This window comes from Sciurus vulgaris (genome assembly GCF_902686455.1).
Source record: "Sciurus vulgaris genome assembly, chromosome: 3".
Lineage (NCBI taxonomy): Eukaryota > Metazoa > Chordata > Mammalia > Rodentia > Sciuridae > Sciurus > Sciurus vulgaris.
Window position 1 is genome coordinate 36,325,312 of NC_136463.1, and position 16,691 is coordinate 36,342,002.

Consider the following 16,691-nt stretch of genomic DNA (forward strand, 5'->3'; position numbering starts at 1 on the left):
TTGGTAGCATAACTGGAGAAACAGAGGCCAAGAAAGACTGAGGGACTTGCTCAAGGCCTCCGCTAAGATAGTGCTGAAGCTGGGGCTTTGTTTCAGCAATAGATTCCTTCCCAGTGTCCCTGAGTTTGACAGTGGACTTTGAGTGAGGGAGCAAACCCTAAGCTGTCCCTTCCTGGAGGCAGTGAAGGCGGCTGCCTCTGGAGGTGAAGCTTCCCTCAATGTCCCTGAATGCTGTTGTCCTGCAGGCTGGACAGGCCCCAAGCCCCTGGAAGTGTGAGGTGCAGAAAGGCCTGGAAAGGCCAACCAGGATTCTTCCCAGCGTGGCCCTCCTGCTGCCTGCAGTTGGCATGGTAAACCAGCTGCACAGAGACCTGGGCTTTGGCATCTGGTGAAGGAGGCTTAACTGTGAGACAGGAGAAGCAATAAAGCCCTGAAAAGCAATAAATAGAATTTCCCAGGAGAAAAAAAAAAAAAGTGTCTCACATCTTTTAAGCATCTAAAATGAAACCCGTGCAGACTGGCATCCCCGTATCAGGGGAAGGGAAGCAACGTGAACTGAGCTCACATTTTATCTGTATTATTTCATTTCTATGGCCTCAGGAGATGGGCAGTATTTTATTGCCCCTAATTAACATGCGGGGAGACAGAGGCTCACAGAGATTAGGCATACGTCTAATAAGTGATGAATTCCAGGCCCAGTCTCTGTCCACTACCTGACCAGGCCTCAGAGCATCAGAGGAGTGGCAGAGGTCCCAGCCTGCCATTAGAGCTCCTTGGTGACTTCTCCATCACCCTGAAATCTCCACACTTGTTTGATCTCACCTGTCTTCAGCAAAACACTTTAAAACACATACTGTCAATATATTATTTATAAACCTACTTACATATTATTCACATATAAAACCGCACTAACAGATATTAGCTATTTGACTAGGATATGATTAAATAAAAAAGAAGTTCTAGTATTTCCTTCCCTTTACTTTGGAGAGTCCTGCTATAGACAGAGCCCCGTTATAACTCAGGAATTCACAATTGCAGACATTATTCTTGGAATCGACGTCCTGTAGCACTGCAAGGGATGCAAGGAGCTGTGTGGAAGAGAGAAAAGGAAGCCAGCAAGTGGACGGTCCTGGCACTGGACCCATTTCACCTTGTGTCCAGTCCCAAATTTTTTTCACTGCCCTACACTGATTTAAAAAAAAAAAAGGCGCCAAAGTCCATTTTCTTGGGCCAGAAAAATTACCTTCACGTGTCTTGGGCCAAAGCTTAATGCCCGAGCGTTCCATGCTGTGTCCGGGGTACCTTCCCGTCCCTCATCTGCCCTGAGGAGATCTCTGTGGCCTTTCGGTCCACGCCCCAGCACACGGGCACAGGGAGGAAGAAAAGCCGGGCCGTGCTGCGTTTCAGCACTGCTATCTCGGCCCACAGAGCTTCCATCAGTCCTAACAGAGCGCGGCATTTTACAGACCCAGCCCTGGCTTCAGGCACCCCAAGCATCACCGACTCCCAAGCAAGCCCCTTCTGGGGAGCATATTGTGACCAGAAGATGGAAAGGCAAGGAGGGAACACCCTAGCTCTGCAGCCCAAGCCAAGAGGGGCTGGGGGCCTTCCCCCAAACTTCCCGACCAGCTGTTTTACTGACTCCGCTAGCTTGGACCAAGCCCACTCATCCACATGCAGAAGGTGAGACCTGACGCAAGGACAGCCCTCTCCTGGGATCAGCCACTTCTTATGAAGTGGGAGCAATGTGGACCAGTCACCGAGGGTGGTTGGAGCAGGTGACTGTGGATTATGACCCTCTAAAAGGATTACGCTCCGCCCACACCTATTGGGTCCAGCAGCCTCAGAGGAGAGGGGGCAAGGCATGACGGGTGGCAGTGTGCACAAGAACGGTGATGGTGATAAAGGTGGCTAGGGTTAGAGGCCCCTGGGCCTGAGGCCATTCTGAAACTTATCCACAACCTGGAGCAAGTCTCTTCACCTTTTTGACCTCAGTCTCCTCCTCTGTGAGGTAGTAGTGATAATCTCTCTCCTCCTGAGTTGTCAGGGAAGGCTACAGATCATTGTTAGAGTGTCACCCAGTGCCTGATGACTGGTTATTACCAAACTAAGTGGAAATTATGTTTTTCTTTTTTCATTTAACAGATGAGAAAACTAAAGTTCAAAGAGTTCAGAGACAACCCTCATTTTCTGATCTGAAATCTCAAGCATTGCCTTCCCATTGAAGGAGGCAGTAAAGAGGGGAACAGCATTTGCTGAGAATCTATTTAGTGTCAGAACTTCAGGGGCAGAGACTGTGCCAGGTCCTTTCACATAGGTGAAATCTCCGCTTCCCAAGAAACAATGTTATCAGACATTACAATCTCAATTTGTTGACCAGACACAGAAATGATGGCATTGCTCAAAGGCACAAGCCCAAAGGTGACAGGGCCAGGCCTTGAACTTGAGATTTCTCTCTTTCTTTTTTTTTCAATTCATTTTTAAAACAAATGGGATACATCTTGTTTCTCAGTTTGTACAAGAAGTAGAGGCATATCGTTTTTGTAAGCACACATTTACCTAGAGTAATAGTTTTTGATTCATTCATTTTTTTCCTTCCCCCCACCCCTCCCACCCCTCTTTTCCCTCTATACAGTCCCTCCTTCCTCCATTCTTTCCTCCCTTCCACCCCCCATTATGTGTCTTCATCTATTTATCGGCGAGATCATTCGTCATTTAATTTTTTGAGATTGGCGTATCTCATTTAGCATGATATTCTCCAATTTCATCCATTTGCCTGCAAATGCCATAATTTTATCATTCTTTATGGCTGAGTAATATTCCATTGTATATATATACCACAGTTTCTTTATCCATTCATCAGTTGAAGACCATCTAGGTTGGTTCCACAATTTGGCTATTGTGAATTGAGCAGCTATGAACATTGATGTGGCTGCATCACTGTAGTATGCTGCCTTTAAGTCCTTTGGTATAGGCCAAGGAGTGGGATAGCTGGGTCAAATGGTGGTTCCATTCCAAGTTTTCTAAGGAATCTCCACACTGCTTTCCAGAGTAGCTGCACTAATTTGCAGCCCCACCAGCAATGTATGAGTGTACCATTTTCCCCACATCCTCACCAACACCTATTGTTGCTAATATTCTTGATGATTGCCATTCTAATTGGGGTGAGATGGAATCTTAGGGTGGTTTTGATTTGCATTTCTCTTACTACTACAGATGTTGAACATTTTTTCATATATCTGTTGATTGCTTGTACATCTTCTTCTGTGAAGTGTCTGTTCATTTCTTTAGCCTTTTTGTTGATTGGGTATTTGTATTCTTAGTTTAGAGTTTTTTGAGTTCTTTATAGATTCTGGAAATTAGTGCTCTATCTGAAGTATGCATGGCAAAGATTTTCTCCTACTCTGTAGGCTCTCTCTTCACATTACTGATAACTTCCTTTGCCGAGAGAAAGCTTTTTAGTTTGAATCTATCCCAGTTGTTGATTCTTGCTTTTATTTCTTGTGCTATGGGAGTCCTGTTAAGGAAGTCTGATCCTAAGCTGACATGTTGACTATTTGGACCTACTTTTTCTTCTATAAGATGCAGGGTCTCTGGTCTGATTCCGAGGTCCTTGATCCATTTTGAGTTGATCTCTGACTCAAGCTGCAGCTTGCCCCGTGCGTCATCAGTGAGCCAGCACTGGCCTAGAGGAGAGGGAGACCAGCCAGGTGTGTGAAGGCCAGTTTTGATTGTCGGTAGAGGGGTAGAAAGAAATGTACCGACAAGAAAGAGCTCAAAGGGACTGAGGACATAGCTCAGTGGCAGAGCACTTGACAAGCATGCACAAGGCTGAGGTTTGATCTTCAGCACTACAAAAACAACCACCAGAAATATTCCAGTCCTCAACTGGTAAGGAGGAAAGCAGACTTAATGTCTAGCCCAGTCTTTCTCAAATCTAATGCCAGAGGACTTTCTGCAGCTTCCACAACTGAGCCTCCAAGGATGCTCTGGCAATTGGCACTTTGTTCTAGATCACTCCCAGACCCCAAAGAGCCTCACCTGAGACTCTCAGCCTGACCTGGAACCCACAAACCTGCCTTGGACCCTCAGAAGCAGGAGGTCTCAGACAGCCCTTCCTGGGCTGCGCCTTTCTGCTGCTGGGTGTGTTTCTGCAAAAGGAATGCACAAGTGGCTGAAAGGAGCCTGGGCTTGCCGCAGAGATTGGACTAGTACTTTTCACTTCCAAATTAGAATGATGTCCCCTAAATGCTACAAAGTATTCACTAGACTGCCTGAAAGAGTCTCCCAGTTCTTCAGACCCAAAGTTAAAGCTTGAGATGCACGTAGTACATCTAGCTTGATGGTTTATCTGCAGGTAGGATGGCATGTGATGCGTCTGCTTGGGTTGTGAGAAAGGTCAGGCACTGAAGGGACGAAGGAGAAAGGGACACTCTTGCTTCCTGAGCTTGCACCTCCCTCCTCCAGGCCCAGTGCTAGGTCCTTTTTATAGGGAACCATGTTCAGGGGCTTTTTGTCTTTAATTTGGTTGGGTTTTTTTTCTCTTCTTAAGAGAGTCAGGGCCAGTTGCTTCTTGATCTCGGTTGATTGTGGGTCTCTTAAAGAATTTGAAGGAGACAATTTGGAATTTCTGAGGGAAAGACAGGTGTGGGGTTATGGGGGAAAGATGCTGGAAGCAGCCCTGTCGTGGACTCTTGGGTCCACGTGCCCGTGGAAGCATGGGTAAAAGTCAGCTGTGAGTGTGAGCATCACACCCTGGGTACAGGCCCGTCAAGGCAGGAGGATGCTTGAACAGCCTGTGACCCTGGGGATGGCCTGTGAGCCTGAAGATGAGCTGCAGAAGCGCCCTGCTTCCTCGCCACACCCATGGTGGCAGCCACCCCAGGCTGAAAACAGAGACACTCCTATTCTTGAGCAGCTTCACGTCTTTTGCCAGGGCAGTTCTCTGGCTCCACATGTCTGAACCACCCAGACCCAAGGATTTGCCACCATGGCAGGCACTGCCAAGCCTGATGGAAGACAGAAGTGCAGCTTTAGGAGGTAGAATCTGTCATTTGGCAAGTGTTAGGGGGTGAGCTGGAGGGAGTGGAAAGAGCCAGCACCAAGACCAGGTTTCTGATTTCAACCACTGGACATTTGGTCTATGGTACCTTTTACCAAAAGAGAGCATGAGGGAGGTGGGAGGGGGACTCTGGGTTCAGGTTTGAACAGGGTGAGATGGTGGTTCTTCCTTTGCAGTCAGTTCCCATGTCATTAAAGGCGCTTTGTAAACATAATTTCAATGACTACTGTTCCAGAACGAGTGTATCATCGTGTACCAATTTACTTTCTGCCAATTTGGGGCTATTAAAAATAATACCACAATGAGCACTCTAGAGCATTGAGCAGAGTCCACATGGCTGGTCTCTTAAGCAGAAATGACCAGAAGGCAGCCTCAGGAGAGGGAAGTGAGACCAGATTTGAAGTTCATGGGCACCTGTGGGAACAGATAGCATCCCAAAGGGAGAGTTCTCAATGAGAGGGGAGGCTAAAGCCTCCAACAGCCCCCCAGCAGCAGTTCTGAAGGCCTGGCAGAAGAGGAGGCATCTGGAAAGGAGAGCCAGGGAGTCAAGAGGAAAACAGACAGGGCAAACAGCCCTGAAGCCACCTGTCCACTGGAGTTCCCTGCAACACACGAACCACTTTCTATAGTCACTGCTGTTGATTTTTTTTTTTTTTTTTTTTTTTTTCTGGTACCAGGGATTGAACTCAGGAGCACTTAGCTACTGAGCCACATCCTCAGCCCTATTTTGCATTTTATTTACAGACAGGGTCTCACTCAGTTGCTTAGTGTCTCACTTTTGCTGAGTCTGGCTTTGAATTCATGATCCTCCTGCCTCAGCCTCCCAAACTGCTGGGATTACAAGGGTGCGCCTCCACGCCCAGCTGCCATTAGCATTGAACATAGTTTCTCTTAGACATTCTTCTTCTTCTTTTTTTTTTTTAGGGACTTCTTATAAGCACAATGAGTTTTTCTTTTTTCTTTAATTACATCTTTTAATTACAGAAGTGATGCCCGCTATTGCAACAAGTTAAATAAGACAGATGTTTGGGAGAACAATCATAATTAGTTCCTTCTAAATCATCTGCTGCCATCTCACACACACACAAATACACACCATGCATGTACACCACACACACTTAAGTGCAGACACACCCAGAGATTTGTGATTTGTTTTGATCCACACACATTACTCAGACTATTTTTTTCACATATTGCACCATGGATATATGTATTTCATTCTCTTATAAATTGCTATTTAATGATCTATCCTTTGGCTACATCAATTTTTTTTTCATTTCAAATGTTTTTGAGATCATATTCTATATTATGATTCTTTTTTTACTTAATTTTAATTCAATTTCCATGTCATTAAAACATTTGCAAACACAATTTCAATGACTGCAGTTCCAAAATGAGTGCATTATAATTTACTGATTTACTTTCTGCCAATTTGGGGATAATAATGCCACAATGAACTCTATGGAGCATTGAGTTATGTCCACATTGCTGGTTATTTTATTTAGGCTATGAACACTTTTAGAGCTTTCGTTCATCCTACCAATTTTTTTTTTCTTTTCTAGAAGAACTAAAATCTGTTCCAACCAGCAAGGACTGAGAGACTCCCACATCTTTTCTTTAATGTTTGTTAATCTGCTGGACCAAAGTGGCATTTTATCTCTTTAATTTGCATTTTTTTAGATTATTAGTGAACTTGGTTTTGTCCAGGTTAATGATTCATCATCTAAAAACTGATCACATGCTCTGGTTAATTCCGCCTCTCTTCCTTCACCTCCAACCATCCCAGCCCTGAGGCCTCTTGCCCCAGGAATTTATGCCCCATCCTAGGCTCCAAAGTGCCCCCTTTGCTCCTGGTTCTGCCGCCCTTGCTATTGCTGGCAGCCTCTCCCTTCCCTCTGCAGTACCACGGGCTGGCCTTTCATGGCTGCTATACCTGTGGATGCTCTTTGCCCTGCATCCCTGAGGTCCCTGCACCAGAGAACAAACCAACCAAGTCCACGCCTAGAATTGTTCCGCAGGCTGCCAGGGGCTGTCATCTGTCTGGGATCAGTGCTGACAGCAGGGGCCCTTGCTACTCTGACCAGGCCCAGAGACGAGCAGGGGCCTAACCTGCACGACCCTCTCATCTTTTCCTTTCTCATTTTTCCTCCTCTCCCCATTATTCTGACGTGGGCTTTAATTTTCACAAATGATACAATTTGGTGGTTGGAATTTCTGCAGGAGAATTTCTGTGATCCTCCAAGCCCTGGGGCCTGTTTGCCCTTGCTGGAGAAGAGGGACCCTGGATGCTCTGCAGACCCCTTCAGGCTGTGGTAACAGGCAGGGGCTGTTTGAGCTGCAGAGTGTAAACCTGGTCCTTCTTAGTGAGACTTTGCAGAAATCCCACTGGAGATTTTGCTGCCCCTGCCCTGTCTACTTTCCTTCATAATGATAAATGGCTGAAAAGAAAACTATCTAATCTCCAAACTGCTGGCTTTTTTTCCTACTCTTTCTTCAAGGAGAGAAGGAAGAACACAAGTCACATAAAACAGAGTCCTTCATCGCCTGCTTCTCAGGAGACAGTTCTTTCTCTTTTCATCCTGGGCCTGTTTCTGATCTGTGATGGGCTCACATTGAAAGCTCCAGTGCGGCCCCCACTAATCAGCTGCGACAGACGCTGCAGTTTCTTGGGCTGCCCATCGAAATTGAACTGATTACCTGGCCCCTCTGCCATTTTGTTCTGCGCACAATTGCTTAATAGCTGTACCTTGGCTTTCAGTCCCGGCCAGCCTCAGGTTGACTGGTTCCCATTACTCAGGATGGCCAGTGCAAGTTCATCACCTTTACAGGATGTCCCTGATTGATTCCGTATGCCTTGGAGACCTGTAATATATTTGCATAGGGGCAGTTGGGGGAGGGACTGGCAATCTCTAACTGCAGGAGCTGCCAGGTTTCCCTACAGAGCTCGCCATATTTGAATCATTACCAGGACTTCTTGTCAGGAGTCTGGCCTCTGCTGACATAAGTGCTAATGAATTTGTAAATTTTTTAAAAACACAAAACAACCCAGCCTGTTCTAACCTTTGCTGTCGCCACCTGCTGCCTGGGTGGGGGGCTGCGAGCAGGAGCCGGGCTTTTCTAGCCTGAGTTTGTGCAGGTCTTTGAAATGACAATCTCTCTTCCCCGCTCCCCACCCCCTTCCCAGGCCCAATGAGCTGGAGAACCTGGGCTTGGAGGGCGACGTCTTTCAAGTGAAATCCTTTGCGCTGGGAACTACTTCAATTAGACAGCAGGGGGAATGTTAACATGCCCTCCGGCCTTTTAAGTGGGTTTTAATTTTATGTTGTAAGATAAGACACTGCAAGGCCAGGCTGCTACTCCTCCGGCAGGCTCCATTAGTGGGGTGAGCCGAGGCCCCTTGACCCTCTGAGGCCCAGCTGAGGCTGGAAGTTGGTTTGGTTTTTTAACAATTTGTCAGTCTGACCCAGCTTCTCTTTTCTTCTCCCTTTTGTTTTTCTAGGCTCTTCTGTTACTAAGGACCATTAGGTGGCTGAGCTGCACTGAGAGGCCTGGCCCTAAGCTGGGAGCAGAGCACTGGAGGCCGCTGGTCCGTGGCCACACAGCTGAACGGTAATCGGCTTCTTTTCCCTTCCCAGGCCGGGCACAGCAGACACTTGTCATGTGGCAGGCTTCTGGCCGATGATGTATGACCTGCTGGTGCTACTGAATGGTGCCCTTTGTTCCAGGAGATCCCATGTGCCCCCTTTTTATTGAGTTGTTGATTCAGAGGGGCAGGAAAGTTCCACAAATCCCACTGCAGGCCCAGCTCTTGCCATGCCCAGGTGGGGCAGCCAGGGGACCTCATGCTTCCCAGAAAGCTGGTAGGAAACTGCAGGCTGCCTCAAAGCAAGATATCCCTTAAGGAGTGGCTTTCTTTACCTCAGACTCAGCCAACTGACTGGGTGACTGGAGAGCTTGGGGACATATATCTAGCCCTCTACCTGGGTTCTAGAAGCTGTGGGGTATCCCAGATGGGAGACCGTCTGCAGGAAGAATAGAGCAGGTGTAAGTTAGGGAAAGGCCCCTTCCCTGTCCCTGGGCGAGCTTGGTTAAGTTTTTCTCTGTGATTAGCAAGCCCAAGGTGGGAGCCAACAGCTAAGGGAGGAGGCCTTCCATTCTGCAGGAAGAAGCCTAGCCAGAGAGCATCTCAGAGCCACAAAGGAAAGGCCTGGGGAGACAGCTATCCAGGTTGACTTCTTACCCAGCAAGAAATCTCCTCTTCATCCTGATGAGCAGGATGATTAAAGGGCACCTGACCCTTGCCTCCCTCCTCCTGGCTTTCCAGACCAGTTTTCAGTGAAGATGGTAGATGAGGGTGCACAGCTCAGGGGAAGGAGCCATGAGGGCAAGGGCCAAGGTGTCAAGGAGGGAGACCTCGCAGCACCTTCCTACACCTGCTTCTCTTCCAATCTAGTGGGGGTGAAGCTGGACTGCACTTCTCCATCCTGTGGCCAAGAGAGCTGGCGAAGGAGTGGGCAGGAGGAGGGCTCTGCCAGGGGTGAAAGTGGTGGATGAACTCACATCTGGCGACTCCAGGAAGCCCCAGGCTGACTCTAATCTGCTCTTCAGTTCCTTTTCCAAAGCACCTGCATGAGTCCCACCAAGAATTCTCTATTTATGAGACTACTTCCCCAAATTACCAGATTGGGTCAACTGCTAAAAGGTAACAGATTCTTACTGCCTGCCCTGCACTTCTGGGAGTTTTCTGGGCCCCATAACCCAGGGAGAAGCATGAGATCAAAGGTACAGTTGTCCATGGGTCCTATATTCTTTCACTGTGAGCACAGAGGCTCCTTGGCACCAATGCTCAGAGGCGCTGAGGGCCCCACCTGGCACTCATGAGAAAAGACCAGCAAAAAGAAGACAGTCATTGCCGGGTCAAGAAATGGCAAGTCAATAATAAAGAGTAACCACACACTTCACAGTTGTAAGATGGCTTTATGTTCTGATATGTAAAATAAAATGTCCATGCTATATAACAAAACACTTGAAGTTCCATATCACCTGTTAGCTAATGTGTTTTCTAATAAAGCTTTATCTGTAGTGTGTGTTTATATAATATATATATATATGTTTTATCTAAACCATTCTTAGTTTTTAACATCAAACATGTAATAAAAATTTAAATAGATGTCTTTCCAAATACCCCCTCCAGCGTTCATTTTTATTAAGTTTATTCATTTGTAAAAAAGCAAAGCTGAATTTGACATGTGGCCCGCGTTTGTGAGATATATAATATATATATATTTATTTATTTATATAATATATAAATAGCTATTCGACATGCAAAGAGTTTAGTGATTTCCCAAATCTGATTTCGAGTTCACACCAGCCACCGCAATGGTCTGGTGACGTTCAATGCTAAAGATCAGGGCCAAAGACTATGAGATCACCCTCTGCAGAAAATGATCTTTGCTCCTCTGAGCTCACTGGCTGAATTTACCAAAAGAAATGACTTTTTGTCAATTATCTCTCTCTCTCTTTTTTATTTTATTTTATTTCTATTGGGCTCTCTTGCTCCAGAGACACGGATCTTCTGGGAGCAGAATGGGCCCAGGAGTTGCTTGACATCAGCTCTGATATGGCCTCTGGGGGACAATGCCAGGTGAGGTGTGTTTCACAGCTGCTGGCTGCAGGGTGCACAAGGTGCCCGACAGGCCAAGTCTTGTACACCAGAAAGAGATTGCATGTTGGGGACCGAGGGGGAAGGGCTTTGCACTTGACAACCAAACCTGAAGGATGACAGAGATGCTATTGGTTATATTTCTCTTCCTGTTGAAGGAAAAGAGAAAAAAAAAAAATTAAAAATACTCATGAGGTGGCATTTAACACATGGCCCTTTCTGAAAGTCATCCTGTAGACCCTGGAGCTCCGGAAGTCAATGCCCAGGCTACTAACTGAGCTGCCAGCTCTACTTCCAAAGCGCACTTTGAGGCTCAGGTAGTCTCACGGAACTCCCAGAAGCCAGAGGAGGAGGCCTTCCGCTCCAACGAGATTTGCAGCTCCCCTTGCAAGCCAGGAACTCTGAGGTGTGCACAGAGGCTTCCCGCCCCAGCAAAGAGAATCTCTCCCTGTGGCAGAGACCTCACCACCTGGCCCCTGAGTGAATCAGATTATATTATAAAAAACTCTAAATAACTCAAATATTTTGTGTGTGTCATGGCCTCAGCTGTGTGTCAGAAGATGGATGCGGATGCTCTCCAAATACATCCATGCACGCACAAGCACGTATGCCCACGCACCCTCTGAAATACCTTCCTGCGTTTCTTGGTAGTGCAGGCCACCCACAGAGGCTAATACTGGATTGGTAAGGTCCTGGGGCTGTCAAGGAGACACGGGAGTCATCCATCAGTCCAGGTCTCTACAGTCCCCATCCCTGAATGATACTGTAAGGAGGATTCCCGGGTCAAGGAGAAGCTCTGAGAGTAGAGAAACTCATTGGCAGCATTCAGGTGTGGAGAGGGTGGCTTGCGCTCACACACCGCGGGGAGACCTCGCTCTCTTGGGAATGAGGCAGCGGGTCCCCGCTCCCGGACCTGAGATTGTGACAGCTGATTGTAGACACTGAAGTGGGCATTTCCTGGCGGCTGGGAGCTCTGGGCGGAGATGGTGGGCAGCCGAGGCATCATGGTGGTGGCGGTGAAGTGCGTGGGGAAGGGCTGGTAAGGCACAGTCTCCATTGTCTGAACGCTGTAGCTGGTGTACGGGGACACCGAAGTCCACATGTTGCAGCTCAGTGGAGGCGGGGGCAAGTCCTCCACCCCAGACACCCCGGCAATCTCAGGCCCTGAACCTGAGTACATACAGGCTTCTCGGGGGGTCACCTCACTGCAATAGGAGGGGCTCAGCATCTGTTGGTCATAGGGAGGTGGGGAGCGGAAATAGTGATCCTCCCCCACTGAAGAGGGAGCTTCTAGATAGGACCGTTTGCAGGGCAAGTCCAGGTGGCGGGCGCTGTCTGCTGGAAGACAAAGAAACGGTCAGGAAGAGTCATTTCCACCAGTCTAGGGCCCTTGTCACTCAGTGCCTGCCCCTGCCCCACATTGCCATGGCACTCCCAGAACCACTTTAATCAGCTACAGCTTTTATAAGGTGGCAGCAGCCAAGACGTGGTCAGATTATGGAGCCTACTCAAAGGCCGTGGGGGACACCACATCACTGGACACTGAGTGATGTGCTAAGCCAGGCAGCACACAGCTTTGATCCTTTGCCAGCCTGACTCTGGGGATGGGAAGAGGCCCCGATGTGCACCGGCATTCTTAGACAAGGCCGGCCCTGGCCAAGGAAAGGGAAGGCAATTGCCAGGCCAAACCAGGCCCAGAGACCACATCTGTCTGAACCAGCCAGAAAATTAAGGCCACAATGTTTCTGCCTCAATCCTCAACTCCTAAGGAGGGCCTCAGTAAGCCAAGGCCAGTGGCAGGCAAGCTTCTGTGTTTTTAGAAGAGGAAGTTAACCCTATTGCGTTCGCAGAAGAGGAGACCCATCTCCCAGATCCTAGCATGACAACATCTACATAATCAAGGATCCAGTCAGCACGGTGGCGCAACACCTGTCATCCCAGCGACTTGGAAGCCTCAGGCAGGAGAATTGCAAGTTTGAGGCCGTGGCAACTTAGTGAGACCCTGTCTCAAAATTTTAAAATTTCAAAAGGGCTGGGGATGTGGCTCAGTGGTAGAGCACCCCTGAGTCCAATCCCCAGAAGGAAAAAAAAAAAAAAGAAGAAATAGGGCTGATAACAGCTGAAAAGGGTGACATAATTTTCAGGCTAAGTTGATACTCTAGAGAAAGATGACATCAGATACCACAAATCATGTCTAGGAAGGGCTGAATTCTCTGGAATGACATGTTCTCCCCTGGGATCCTGGGATGACCCAGGCCTGAGGGCTGGAGTAGTGACCTACTCAACAAATTGAAGAACACTTCCCTCGCTTATCTTGGCTCCCGCCTCCTGTCTTCTCTAGGGATTCATTCTGGCAGCTGTGTGTACACAGGGCAGGGGGGCCCAGGAGGGGGGTGATTCCAAAGCCTGCATTCAGCTCGCCCTGTGGCCTTTCTGTGGGCCCCTTACCTACCCAGGGGAAACCTGCTCCTTCACTTACCCTCATCCATTCCTCCGCTCCCTCTCCTCGCCAAAGTCCTCCTTTCTCCTTGGACTAAGCTCTTGGACTTGGGAGGCGGCCTAGTCACTCTAGGTCAGGAATGAGCAATGGGCCAGACAGTAAATATTTCAGGCTTTGTAGATGATACAGTATGTGTCACAATAACTCCACTCTACTGTTGTCCCAGGAAAGCCGCAGAGTTGAGGCAACATGTAAATACACCAGTGCGGCTGTGTTCCAGTGAAGCTTCAGTGGATACTACAAGTATGAATTTCATATCGTGTTCACTTATCATGAAATAATCTTTTGACTTCTTTCGACTTTTTAAAAAGGTAAAGACCACAGTGTACAGGCAGCAGGCTGCACTTTGTCTAAGGTCCACAGTCTGCTGACCCCAACCCTAGGTCCCTGAGGTCAATGGGACTCATGCAGGGAATACTTAGAGTTCTGCCGGGCTAGTCCCTAAAAGTGGGACTGAGAGAATATTCTGGATGGCAAGCAAAATCCCCCATGACTCATTCCCAAGAGAAAGTGAGCGGCCTGGTGAGGTGTCCCGGGAGAGTAACACTAACATCCCGGCTCTATCCATGGCGAGAGTGAGGCCTGGAGCTCCAGTACTCTGGTTCCCAGTTCAGGGCTCTGCTTCAGGAAGAAGCCTGGAACCCAGAGTGCAGCTCGGCTGACTGTCTTCCTGGCCCTCAGTCTGCCTCACAACTGCTCCCTGTGGCTCCCAAGCAGCCTGCGCAGATCCCAGCAGGGTGAGATGGAGAGCTGCACCCACAGGACTGCAGGGTCTCCCTGCTCCCAGGTTCAGGCTGTTTTCACAAATGACAGCCCTAGTCCAAGAACCCATGGCCTGGGAAGCTCTGGGTTCCTCCTGCGCTTCCAGGCAAGGCCCCACTGGCTGCGTGTCTTCTGTCCACCCCATTGGAGGCTCCCACAGCAGTGACTGCAAAGCACCTGGAACTGGGCAGAGGACCAGCATCTGGGGACACCAAGGCCACAAGCTGTCTGAGGATCCTGAAGGCTGCATGAAGGTGACAACCAGAATTCCTGTGCAGGGAAAGGTGGCCCTGAGGCTGGCCGTGGTCCCTAGCCCTCAGGCTGGCTTCCATGTTCAGTGGGACACCCCTACCCCTGCCCCTGGAGGGCTTCTGGATCAGGAGCACTACCTCGTCTCTTGAGGCAGTGGTAGAAGAGGCTCGAGTCCCTCTGTGGGGGGAAGGTGTTGAGGGGCAGGTCCTGTGGTTCAGCCGCAGCGAACTGCATGTGGGCCCCGTTTTCATACTGGTAGTGCTGCAGAGCCTGGTGGGCACCGTGCAGGGGGCTGACGTCGGGCTTGGCCGAGAGCTGGCTAGAGACGAGCCTCTGCCTCATGATGCTTTTGGAAATCACAGGATACTCTTTGCTGGAGGGGTGGGGAGCACAGGTGGAGAGACAGGAAGAGAGTGAAGATGCTTTGAGGGTTACCCAGTCTGCCCACCCCATCCCAGGGCTGGGGCAGCCCCACCTCTGTAGCCGGGCCACACGCAGGTCACTGTCGTCACTGCCCCGGAATCCCTTGGCAAAAGGGTTGTTCTCAATTTTCAGCTGTGTGATCTGTCAGGAGAGGACACACAGGAGAGTCGCTGGGAGGAGAGAGGACTAGGCTGGCCCATGGCCCTCCTCCCCCAGCCCAGGCACAATGATCACTCAGACAGCCTCTGAGGAAGTCACACGGCCTGTCCTAAGCCAGCTGGGAGTCACACTGGGTCCCACTTGGCCTTGCCAGTCACGTGTAGCTTGTCCCTGGCTCTCCTCCACTCAACTTCTTCTGGTCCCTCTTTCTCCTGCACCACCTGGCTACAGTCCCTCATATGTCTCTCTTGGGTCCCTGTAACAGCCTCCCAGTAGGCTTCTTGCACCCAGCACCCTGCCTAGTGCAACTGCCACATCAGGTCCCAAGTGATTGTTCTAAATGCAAATCTGACTTTGCCACTCTTCTGCCACCACAGCCTATGGCTCTTCTGCAATGGGCTCTCTGCGCCTGACCAGTGAGAATCCCTCTGAGAAGGGTGAGAAGGGCAGAGGCAGAGGCAGGAGAGTGGCCCATTCAGGACCTGCAGGGCGATGCTAGGGCGGGGTGGGAGGCGGGCCTAGAATCCTACCTTTGGATGCACCTGGGGGAAGAAGATTATAGGATAAAGGGCCTAACACTCAACCACACACAGCTCCACGCTCCAGGTTTTCATAGTTCCCGGCTGTGGGCTCTGGCCTTCCCTAGCTCCTCACTTTGGCTGAGCAGCTCCAGCCAGCAGAAACCGGTCATGCTGCCTTCTGCACTTCCTTCATCCCCCAAATACAAAGACCATGCATGATTCCTTTGTGCTAGAGATTTGTGTCTAGTCTTTTCTGTTCATCGCCGGACTTCCTCACTGTTCTGAGGGACATGGTGGGTTTCTGAGGCCCCCCACCTGGGGTCTGCCTCAGCCTCAGTGGGTCTCTCTGTGGCAGTGGCGGAGGCACTGGGTGTGTTAGTGGTGGGGCCTTCAGGACTGTGGCTGTACCTTGTGATTCTGGTAGGAGGTCACAGAGATGAAGGAGGTTTCTGGGAACACGTGGGTGCAGAAGGCTGTGTTTTTGGAGCCAAAAGCATTGTTCTCATCAGCCTTAACGATGTGTAGCCGCGGCTGGTACTTGTGCATGGAATTGAGGATGATCTGAAAGAAAAGCGTTCCATTGTGAGCTCTGGTCCTCACCTTGTGGTCCTCGACCTTGTTCACTTGGCCCAGGGCTGTCTTTCCTCCTCCTAAAAGCCTAGGATCCAGGGCCTAACCACAAGCACTGAGACTGGACGGGTCCTGAAGCTCCCAGGGAAAAGTGGCCCCAAGCCCACTCCACAGTCCCACTTAGCCTCTCTGCCCCAGCACTAGCACCTGCTCCCAGGACCTCCCTGGTGTCCTTCACAGTTTAAAAGCCTGTGAGTTCAGCACAGTGCAGAAGGGGGAATTCTGAGTTGTAAGGAAAAGTTCAGGGTGTTGCTGACTTCACTGTGTGACCTCAGATAGGCCAGTCACTCGACTACTCTGAGCCTCATTTTTATATCTGTAAAATGGGGTCGTAGTATATAACTTACCTCCCTCTGGTGTCTCCCTCCACACTGACTTCCCAACCCTTCCTGCATGTGACCTTGACCTTGACCTTGGAGGCAGCACTTGGCTGCCTCCTCTCACTTTGTTGGCAACAAAGGCAGCTTCAGAGCCCAAGGGTTTTCAGGATGGAGAAGGGAGAAGCTGAGGAAGATGTCCTACTTTGTTTTCATCACATCGCTCATTTGGGCAAACATTTCTCAGCATTCACAGAAGCCTGCTGGGGGTGCTGCAGGGACATCAGCCCATCCTGCCCCCAGACCTGCCCGAGCTGAAGGAGCTCATCATGGGTCAGAGTTCCCAGTACCAAGGGAGTAAAGAAGCCAAGTTCCTGAAATAATGCCAAAGGCTCCAGGCACC

At 49.5% G+C, this 16,691-nt stretch overlaps 1 protein-coding gene across 4 annotated transcripts in view; it reads right to left on the minus strand.

Moving 5' to 3' along the window:
• Positions 1-10,001: 10,001 nt before the first annotated feature.
• The window catches only part of TBX4 (T-box transcription factor 4), a 31,883-nt gene continuing 25,193 nt past the window's right edge, over positions 10,002-16,691 (minus strand). For 3 of the 4 annotated variants that reach the window (XM_079131414.1, XM_079131413.1, XM_079131416.1), the window contains 4 exons: positions 15,750-15,902; positions 14,714-14,802; positions 14,376-14,611; positions 10,002-12,062 (listed from right to left, as the gene is read on the minus strand). In XM_079131414.1, coding sequence (XP_078987540.1) covers positions 11,443-12,062; positions 14,376-14,611; positions 14,714-14,802; positions 15,750-15,902 — 1,098 coding nt within the window. In that variant the 3' untranslated portion in view covers positions 10,002-11,442. The remainder of the gene's footprint in view (positions 12,063-14,375; positions 14,612-14,713; positions 14,803-15,749; positions 15,903-16,691) is intronic. The other variant, XM_079131415.1, reaches the window with a different exon arrangement.